Source organism: Plectropomus leopardus, chromosome 8 (genome assembly GCF_008729295.1).
Source record: "Plectropomus leopardus isolate mb chromosome 8, YSFRI_Pleo_2.0, whole genome shotgun sequence".
Lineage (NCBI taxonomy): Eukaryota > Metazoa > Chordata > Actinopteri > Perciformes > Serranidae > Plectropomus > Plectropomus leopardus.
In genome coordinates, this window is record NC_056470.1 from 3,826,038 (window position 1) to 3,837,599 (window position 11,562).

At 40.2% G+C, this 11,562-nt stretch overlaps 1 protein-coding gene across 1 annotated transcript; it reads left to right on the forward strand.

The window, feature by feature from the left end:
* The first annotated feature begins 3,462 nt into the window (after positions 1-3,462).
* LOC121947521 lies at positions 3,463-5,086 on the forward strand. Its single transcript, XM_042492601.1, is given in 3 exon segments — positions 3,463-3,644; positions 4,268-4,974; positions 4,977-5,086. Coding segments are annotated over 3 exon segments (999 nt in total).
* The last annotated feature ends 6,476 nt before the right edge of the window (positions 5,087-11,562 follow it).

Below are 11,562 nucleotides of genomic sequence, written 5' to 3' on the forward strand. Positions count from 1 at the left end.
AACAAAACGTTCTGTAACATGCAATCTCTTCCACACACATGGGTCAGCAATGGCCTGTTAGTAGATAAACACACAAAAGACCCTGTAGCACTTGGAAGCTTATGTCTACAGTAAAACTTCTAAAAAAATGCATTTACAAAGTTTATATTCTAACGACACACTGCTGCATGTTCACAGTCTCTTTACTAACACTATTAATTCCATACTGTTAAGTTTTCATTGTAACAAGGGTGAAATATATGCTAAACTATGACCAGAAAACATGAACCATACCTTCTCTCAGTGAGCAAAGCGTGGACTGAGAGTGGCGCTGCATGGACCTCATAGACACTGTGACTTCTTAAAGGGACAGTACAGGTATTAACACTACAGCTTAAATGGGCTGCAAAGCAGAACTTAATGTACACAGAACAGATGTCCTTTACTGTTAATCAGGATTTGGTGAAGTCGATAGACATAAATATATATATATAATTATATGTATATAATATAATATACATATAATTTCTACCTGGTTACACTCGTAAGGTACCCTGAGGGGTTACCTGAGGTCGTAGTTGTTGGGTTGTGTTGGGCAGGATGAAGCACAGCCTGCAACTCATCAGGATTTGAGCAGGTGATTTGAGTCCATCAACTGGAGTGTGTCTGTACTCCAGCAGGCTGAGATACGGGTCTGTCTTGTCCTCCTTGGCCTTGGTGAGGATCCGCTTTGCAGTCTGAACTGTCTTTTCTGCAAGGCTGTTGCTCTGCGGATAATGTGGGCTTAGGCTAACATGCTGGAATCCCCATGAGTCTGCAAACTGTTTGAACTCATGTGAACTGTAGCTTGGCCCATTGTCACTGATCACCTTTTTTGGGATGCCATGCCTTGCGAATGGTAGTGCAAGCATTCCTCTTCAAAGTACCTGCTGAGGTAGTCACAGATCACAATATAGTTCTCTGTGTTCCATGAGAATCAGTCTGTTCCTACAGTCTCCCATGGATTCTCTTGGATCTCATGTGAGAGCATTGGCTCCCTTGTGTTGGTGCTGCGGTGTGTTTGGCAGATGTCACATTGTTTTACAATTTCCTCTATTTGCTGACTCGTGTCTGGCCAAAACATAATGTCCCGTGCTCTGTGTTTGCTTTTCTCCACTCCAAAGTGTCCAGTGTGTATGCAGCGTAGCATGTGAGGCCTGAGGCTGTGTGGAGTGATTATCCTCTCACCTTTTAGAAGGATGCATCAGCCTGAGTGATTTCATCAAGATGGTTCCAAAACTCACTAATGAGTGGGTGACATTTTTTTCTTGTCTCCGGCCAGCCTGACCAGATGACCTGCTTGAGAGTGGACAGTTGCTTGTCTTTAGCAGTAGCTGTTCTGATGTTGTTCATTCTGTCTTCACTTACAGGTGCTGCACTGATCACAGTGTGTATCTGAGTCTCCATAGCGTAAGATAGTGAGCTGTCCTCATCATCCATGGACTTCCTGGACAATGTGTCAGCCACTGGGATTTCCTTGCCCGGCTTGTGGATGAGAGTGATGCTGTACTTCTGCAGTTCCAGCATCATGCGCTGTAAACATGGTGGTGCAAGGGCTAGTGGTTTTCGGAGTATGGCCTCCAGTGGTTTGTGGTCTGACTCCACGGTAACATTTCGCCCATAGAGGTACTCATGAAACCTTCTGCACCCAAATAAGACTTATACAGCATACAGTTCCTTCTCTATTTGGGCGTAATTCTGTTCTGTCTTATTGAGCAGCTTTGATGCATATATAACTGGCCTGCCTTCCTGCATGAGGGTTGCACCCAGGCCATTTTTTGATGCTTCTATTTGCAGTGTCACTTCTTTTTCAGGATCAAAATAGGCCAACACTGACCCTCACTCTGCTGTGATGATCTCCTTCATCCGCTGGAATGCACTCTTGTGTGTGTTGTTCCACTTGAATTCTGTATCCTGCTTTAGTTGCTGTCTCAGTGGTGCTGTTATCTGATAACAGTGATAGATGGGAGCAAACCTAGCGAGGTAAGTCACCATACCAAGAATAGTGTCAAGCTCTGCCTCCTTTTTGGGGAGTGGCATTCCATTCTTGAATAGAGGCTAGTTTCATCAAAAAGACCACTTTTTTCTAGAAAGCTGAGAAAAATGCATTTTTGTCTGTCAAGCAAAACAGTGATTTGAATATTATAATTTTGCCTTCAATGAAATAAAGACATCTGGAAATTGCATTACAAATGTTATTTTATTGTAAAATAAATATGCAAAGTACAGCACAATGCAACAAATCATGGCCCCAGTTCAGAGTGTAAACCCAGAAAATAGAACCAGAGTCCTATTCCATTATTCCTACCTGCAGTATTCGGGTGACCGGGACTGCTTTGAAAACTCTAATTTTTTCAAAGTTAACACCTCGGACCCCACGGGACAAGAGCATGGGGGGAGCATGTTGCAAAACAAAACCTTCCTGCGGCAGCTGAAGAAATTCAACCTGCTAAAGACAATCATGGTGCACTTCTACACCGCCATCATTGAGTTCGACCTCACCTCCTCCATCACAGTGTAGCAAGCTGCAGCCACAGTGAGGGACAAAAACTGGCTGCAGTGTATTATCCACCACCTACCATCTCTCCATGACCTGTACACCTCCAGGGCCCTGAGGCATGCAGGTAAAGTGGCCGACCCCTCTCACCCCGGACACGGACTTTTTGAGACCCTCCCCTCTGGCAAGAGGCTGTGGGCATCAGGACCAAAACCTCAAGACTCAAGAACAGTTTCTTCCCCTCTGCTGTCACTATCATGAAAAAAAAAAAAATACTCTGGCCCCTCTCCCCCATCGCCCACATGATACAGGCTCTAATCCAGCCTCAGAGTCTGAATACATTACATTAATGTTATGCTCAATCAGTTTTTATACGTTAGATTAACGCACACTGGACTGGATTTCTTTACATGCACACTGTAAGTCAACTTCATTAATTAAACTTAAGGTATTTGCACTGTAACTATATTTCCGAAAAAATGCACAATTCTTCCATTGCACCTTTTGTACATACTTTTTAGTGTCCTTCATATTTTATTTTGTCATTTTATATATTTAAATTGCTTCTATATATTTTTTTATCTTATGTTCTATTCTATTTAAATTGATGGTTTTATTCCTCCTTGATGTTAATTGTTTTGCACCAAAACACCAAGTCACATTCCTTATGCAAATGTACTTGGCAATAAAACTAGATTCTGATTCTGAAAACAATCTTGTCCGTGATAACACAGCCAGTGGGGAACCACGACAACACGGCTGTGACAACTCAGACAGTCCAAATGTCTCCGTGCTGTGAGGCAACGCAGCGCATGGATGGTGTGCGTTGCACGCCATGGCCACAATAGGGTGCCAACACCGCAACATTTAAAGAATGGCCAGTCAGTCCTTTCTCCCTGCACAGGGAAAGTTGGGCTGTCTGCATTCAGTCAAAATGGGTGCTGAGAATGATAGAGAAAGGCTACAGGCTTCAATTCAATATCTCTCCACAACAGTTCAAAGAAATAATCTACTCTCAGGCTCAGGGCTGGTCTGCCAGTATTCTCTTGGAGGAAATTTCCATCCTGAGAAAGAAAGGAGCTATAAGAGTGGTCCATCCCAAGGAGACTCACAGCGGTTTCTACTCGAGGTATTTCCTGGGTCCAAAAAGGGGGGGGGGTGGGCATTAGAGCTATCCTGGATTTCCGTGTCCTAAACTGGCATCTAAGGAAGTACAAATTTGGGATGCTGACACACGCTGCTCTGCTGCGGTTAGTGTATGCTGGCGACTGGTTCACATCAATCAACCTGAAGGACACTTACTTCCACATTCCTGTATATCCCCCACACAGACGACTGGCTAGTGGCAGCCCACTCCTGCCAGGAGGTAGCGCGTCACACAGAGGCGCTCACTTGACACCTGGTGAATCTGGGTTTTCAAATAAATTAAGAAAAAACACGATAATGCCTGCTCAACGCATCACTTTCATAGGGCTCACGCTGGACTCTCACCAAGCAAAGGCATTTCTATCCCCAGAAAGGGTGCAGACTATGCAGATAACTATGGCGCTGTTTCACAAGGGAAACATGGTTACCCTCAAACAGTAAAAATACTTGGGGCGTCTACATATGAGAGGCATCCAGCACTGGGTAGCCTCTCTGGGTCTGGACCCTCACTGTGATGGCCACCGTCAGGTGAGGGTTTCTTCAGATTGCTCACTCACACTTCGCCAGCGGAACCCAGGGTGTTTCTGTGGGAACTGATCTTGCCAGAAGAGTGATCACCAGAGATGCCTCCCTGATGGGTTGGGGTGCTACTCACGAAGGAAGAGCAGCGAACGGGAGATGGGACCTACACATGTGTTCTTCCCACATGAATTGTCTGGAGATGTTGGCTGTTCACTTGGCTCTGACACATTTCCTCCCCAGGTTGAGGGGCCATCATGTTTTAGTGAGGACAGACAATTCCACTGTCGTAGCCTACATCAAAAGGCAAGGAGGACTGAATTCCCCAAAGTTACCCATGCTGGCACACAGACTGATAGTTTGGAGCAATGTGCACCTGCTGTCACTGAGAGCGACTCATGTACCAGGCATTCTAAAACAAGGGGCAGATCTGTTATCCAGAGGCAACCCACTATATGCAGACTGGAAGTTTCACCCTGAGGTGGTGAGACAGATTTGGTCATGGTTCGGTCAGGCAACTGTAGACATTTATGCGACAGTGGAGAATGCTCAGTGCCTCCTGTTCTTCTCACTGTGCAATCAGAGAGTCCTGCTGGGAGTGGATGCTCTGGCACACGAGTGGCCAAAGACCCTCCTTTATGCATTTCCCCCACTGGCCCTCATTCCTCCAACTCTGGCCAGAGTGAAGGAAGGGGGTCCGTCAATGATCCCGGTAGCCTGGCGCTGGCCAGGAAAACACTAGCTGGCGAAAATTTTTCAACTCCTGTCCGGCCCGCCGTGGCCATTAACGCTTTGCCTCTGTCTCAGGCACGGGGGGAAATATTTCATCCCCACCCAGAAAGATTAGCTCTATGGGTCAACACAGTCCACAAAGGAGTGTGGACTATGACATGTATCACAGATTAGACATTTTGATAAAAAGTAAGGAACACCTTTTTAAGTAAGCAAAAACCTCAGCTTAACAAAGTCCACGGCAGGATAAACTTAAATTCTAGATACAGTAACCCTGGCGTTCCGCAGGACAGAACTGCTTAATTGGTGAAGTCCATTATGACACAGAAATGGGACTTAAATGTTTTAACCTGAATGTAACTTTATTTGAATATACGTGAACAAAAAATCTGCTCAGGTGCAAGGAGCTTTAATCACATGTATATAATGGTAGCCATGAGGGCTTAGATCAGGGACCTATTTCCAAATGCAGGTAATTTGTCTAATTCACGAGATATGTATATTGATGAAAGACATGCAGATAAAATTATAAGTTCAAAATGTGGTCTAGGAATAATGTGGCTGACAATTTGTAGTCAATCGTTATAACAATCTAGACACTATAGATTAAAAAAATATGACAAAAAAACAAACGAACTGACAGCTGACTTGTGCAAAAAATTCTCTGTTATTGAGATCCATGCCACTAGCAGGCATGGATCTGAAGATGATTGTTTAATTCCTGCATCAAATCAAGATGCTGACCAGTTGTTAAGTGAGGAGTTGGATTCCCTTTTTGCTCACATCATCCATTGATCTATTAAAGACGCTGAAGTATGTTTTGGGCCTGTTCATGGTCAGGATGGTGATGATCAAGACTCCACTCTTCCATTGAATCCACATGACCTTGACAGTGTGCAGGTACAGTGTAGAACCAATTAACCCCTGAAATTGCAGCAAAAATCTCATTATAAATTAAAAATGAATTAAAGGTTTTGTTTTGTTTTTTCCAAATCTATTGTGTGGTCAAATTTTCAAATATAGTGAACATTTGTCATCACAAGTTCCTACAGCCCAAGCTCATGTTTTTTAGATCACTTTTTTTTTTTAACTGAACCAACTGACTGACATTTAGTTTGTTGTGGTATTAATCAAAAAATCAGCTAATCACAGTTTTGCATATTGCAGTTAAGTACACTAAATTTGGTTAATGTTGACTCGTTAATGGATAAAGTGGTACTTTAATAATTTCTTTGTCAAAACACTATCTACATTAAGGTGCCATTTCACTCATAGAACAAGAAAACGTAATTTCTCGCTGTAATCTAGAAGAACTTGGCCAGGCAAAGAAATTTGTCTTTATTTTCTAAGATTTTCAAATATCTGTCTCTAAACCTCTGGCCTCCACCCCAGAACAATAAACCATACCGCGAGCACCATAAACAAGTCAAAATGCATCTGTTGCAACTTGTAAAGGCAGTAATCCTACATACAAAAATCACAAAGCTAAGTAACTGCGTAAGTAAGTGAGTAAGAAGTCATCTGAATGGGTAAACAAAACTAACCATGAATCCGCTATTAGCATTTAGCTGATGACTTAAAACAAGCTCTTACTGTAAAATAAATGTAGACAATTCATTTTGAGTGAACAAATTCATATATTCAACAAATAAAATATTGTAATACAGGAAGAAGTGTGGAGATCACACATTTATCTAATAAAACTTCATTAGATATGAAAAACAAAACAAAAACAAACAAGTTATGGCATTTCATTGTTTATTGTTAAACCTTTGACTGGAACATTGGTGAGCATATAGATTTTAAAACTTTGCTAAAGTCAAACAGACAGGTTAAGTTTTATTGTTCTGATGAGTAAGAAAGATCTGCTCTAAGTGCAAATATCCTAATTTTTTCAGGCATTAACCCTTTTCACATATTTATGTTTGATACAGTTCTTACTCAGAGAAGGTCATATCAGTGTTTGACAAAGTAATGTTTGATGAAAATACTATTTTGAATTGCCAACCATAGTTATTTTGTTGAACCTCATATGGGAAACATACTGTCATCTGTGAGCATCCTGATTTTAAAATTTTGCTAAAGTCCAGTTGAATCATTCTGATGATTAAGAACGGTATGTTCCAAGTGTAAACATCCCTTTTTTGAGGCATGTTCCATCTGTTTGTTTTATACATTTCCTACCCAGAAAAGATATTTCAGTGTGTTCAAATAGCAGAATATTGTTCAATAAACTGTTGAATTCCTCATTCATATCCTCCATTGTTTTGTTTTTGTCCTTAGTTGTGGTTGTGTTCATTTGTTTCCTGTACATGAATAAAGTAAAGGATAAGTTAAACATCTGTGATAACACTCTTTTATACAGTTCCCACAAATTAAAGTGACTAGTTCCAGTATAAGGTGCTGCAAAGAGCTAATACTGTCACTGTTCAAAAGCAGATACAAATACAGATCTTGATAAGCAGCCACTAGAAGATACAATTGGGACTGCCTCTGAGTCATGTTGCGAAATGTCTTTAATATATATCACATAGTATTGTTTTTGTGCAGTCTTTGTGAACACAGTGACAAATCAGTTCTTTCTCTTAGGCAGTTCCAAATATCATTTCTTGAGAGTTCCTGGGAAATCTTCACAGATTGTCCTAGACTCTTCATTATGTTACTTTGAGAACACAATGAGGAGCATAGCAGTTTGAGCTTAGATGTACCTCTAAATAAAACCTATTACACAGTTCTCCAGCCTAATATGATTTTATTTTCTAATTGATTGAATTTTGATCACTTTTGATCACTTTTGATCACTTTTGATCACATTTTGATCACTTTGATATTTCCAGCTATCTCCCTCTATCCTTCGTCATGGTGGTGTCAGTAAATACTCAAAAGCAAATATAGTATTTCATGAAACCTCTTCTAAAACGTGGACGAGGACATTTGTTATGTATACTGCACATAATTGACTGATTAGCTGCATATCAAGAAACCTGAAACAGCCTCAGACATGTCCTGATCAAGGAAAGATAGCTGGAAATGTATAGTGGATAGATTTATGCTAAAGTAAAAGAAGATATAAAAGAATAAAAAAATCATTTGATAGGTTTTTTTTTTAATGGATTCATGTATTTCTATCTCCAGTCACAGAGAGGATCTGATTGTATCCCTCAAGTGCAGATACAATTTAATGGTTGATAAGCATCGACTGGGAGATAACTGTGCCTCCACTATGAGAATATTGCAGATGTAGATGTCTGTGTCACATGGCACTGTTGTCCAAAATGTGCAGTCACTCTGACACAGCTGTACATCAGGAAATGTTTTACTGCACGAAGTGTACTTTTACTTTAATTACTATTAAGGCCATTTTTGTTTATACTTGCAAATTTTTACTTCAGTAAGGTTTTAATGCAGGACTTTTACTTGTAGTGGAATATTTTTGAATTTAAGTATTAGAACTTTTACTGAAGCAAACAATATATGATTACTGATCATCCCAGCAATGCCAACGCTAGCAGGGAGATGTAGAACTCCATTGATTCCTTCCTGAGGAATCCCCACCAACTTTCTGCTGGTTCGTTTGTCGTGCTTGCTCCCTCAACGTAGTTGTCAATGGAAGAGCCGTCCTGTATACTGTGACAGAGAAAACATCAAAAGTCTTTGACTTTAGTATTCTCTGTGCCCCAGTCACTAGAGCAGGGGTCACTGCTGGTAGTAAATGCATTCATCCAAATGATGAATGGTATGGTTGCCCTCTTGGTTACCACAGAGCCTCCAGCATGGTTGTTGGGTTTTTAGTTGTCTGCTCTTAATCTGAGGTGTTATGAAGAACCTATTAAAATCTTTCCCTACCAAACTCCCTCCATGACTGTAAATTGGTGGTAGTGCATTGTGTGGTGCACATTTCACACCAATGATCATCTGAAATGTCAATATTTAACTCTGATTCCCATTTGTTTTCAAGGTATAGTGTTGAGCCTTCTCTATTATTCTCAAAGGCTATATAAAAAGCTGAGATGACCCGAGATTTACACTGATAATACGTATCCAATATAATTTGGATAATGCCATTCATTTCAGTTTTAGAATCCATTCTAATCTCTTTCATAATATAATCTCGAATTTGTAAATATCTGAAAAAATCTTGTTTTTCTAATCCAAATTTCTCTTTTAATTCCTGAAAGCTCATACACTTCCCCTGTTTAAAAACTGTGCAGAGAGCGGTAATGCCTCTCTCTGTCCATTGTAAGACGTTGCATTTAAAGGAGAATATTTTCTTCTTCGCTTCGCTTCTTTGAGCGCATTTTCATTCTTTTCATGTGATGAAGGGAAATGATGAAAATGTTTCCATGCTGAAAGTTGGGCTTCTTAAAGCCATTTTATGGTTTTGACAGAGATGACCAGGTTTTGATTTAGGTTTTGAAAGAGATGACCAGTATGTGGTTCCTGTGCATGTGTTTGTATAAGAAGCTTGTTACTTAATTGTACTTAAATGTACCCCCAGCACGCCCTGATTGTGATCTTGGTTTTGTTGCCATTGCTGTGGTCCTGTGTGAAGCTACACCTGTCCTGGTTGCGCCGATGCTGTGATTGTGCTTGACGCAACCCTCTAATGCCATTATTATGAGCCACGCCTCCACTATCAATATACGCATGGGACTCTTATCAACACCCACAATATTATCATATAGTCCTTTTGTTGTAACAGAATTTTAGACTGTTGAATTAAGTATTTCATGTGCTTTCATATTAGTCTGCTGAAAACTAGCATGCAGGGATTCTGGCAAACCTGTTGTCCGTATGTTACTCACCTATGACCAATGTATTTTGTGGGCTGGTTCAGGTTGCCACTGATTATATTCATTTTCTAAGAAAAAAAAAATTGACATTAAAAACAAAATCCTTCTGTTGAAAATAAATCATAAAATGTTTTCAAGGATCTATGTACTGTTTATTCCTGAAGTGATTCACAAAATTGTTAGGTGTACATCAGAAAAAAATTAAAGAATGGAGTATGTGATTGTTGTGTTAGTGTTGGAAAGCACTGGAACAGTGACTCAAATAATAATAAGTACATTTTCACTTTTCCAATTATTAAATCAGCTGCAAAGTGCTACAAAAACACTGAATTTGAGTTCCTTTTTTACTCATTGGGAGTTCCAGGTTTACACTGCAGGTGTTGGAGAGCACTGAAAAAGTGTTAAAAAGGAGTCTTGACAGAGTACATGTGCACTCTCCAAGGGTTAAATTCTCTGTAAAGTGATACTAAAACACTAACTTGGGGTACCTTTTTCTTATTGGGAGTTCCAGGTTTACGCTGCAGGTGTTGGGGAGTGTGTTAAAAAGTATCATTGTAAAGTGATACTAAAACACTGACTTGGAGTACATTTTTTACCAACTGAGTGTTCTAGATTCACACTGCTGGTGTTGGAAAGCACTGAAACACTGCTGTCCAACACCGGTTACAGTGTACATTTGCACTCTCCAAGTGTTAAAATGTAACTCTGTATTATTATTATTGTTTTTTTTTATTGTTATTATATTATTATATTATATTATTATATTATTATTATATATTATATTATTATTATTATTATTATTATTTTATTATATTATTATTATTATTATTATTATTATTATTTATTATTAGCGTTATGAGAGTATATATTTTACACTTTTGACAGTGTTCAGTGAAAACTGAACACTTGGACCTATACATACACCGGAACCAGAGTTAAATGTACACCTATAGAGTACAACATACACTGTCATTTTTGCTGTGCATCTTTTCCGTCTTCAGTGATGCAAACTCATTACTGCTGTCTAACCATCTTGCTTGCATCAGATGCATAACTGCAATGTATTGTGGGTGATAAAGACCTCTGGAGTGACCATTATTGCTCACTTTCTCCCCGAGCCCTGAAGTTCACTTACGTTTTTCAGACAATTGGAACGGCACCTCTGATGGCGGCTGGGATTCCCCGAGTATTAAATGACTTTTAGAACACAGCGAACATGTTCCATGTGCTTACGGGCCAGATCAGCGCTGTTCTGTTTATTGTCCTCTTACTCCTGGCCCTCTTCCCCCAGGCCCATGGTCCTGCTGGACATCTCTTTTTGCAAAACCATCGGCTCAAGGACCTGGGATTCAGCGTGCAGGACAACTCAACAACAACAACAACAACAACAACAACTCTCAATGGAGAAGTATTGTAGAGGTTCAAAGGGGACAGCGAGGAACTAAATCTACGTCCACGCATCTATGCTGTCATCTAGTTAGTACCCTAGACTGTATATAAAGATGGATAACACATCCTCATTGACTCCCGCTGTGCTTAGGTAAAGCTAAAATATCCGGGATACAGCCGCTGCCATCTTACATTGGTGATGTCATTGAGAGCGGCAGTCTGTGCAGTAGTGAAAGTGAGTTCCCGCTAAAACAGTCGTCCAACCAATCACGAGCAGCACCGTTGAATGCGAGTGCATGGATTGGCTGTCACAGCTATCAATCATTGTAGAAAATCCCCTTTTTGTAGAAGTGAATAACTCATTAAAACCAAACATTTTTTAGTAAAACAAACACTTGAACAAACATCAGGGTGATGAGAACTACCTTCAGCGACAGAAACCATCCTTGGGAAAAAATTATTTGGCAA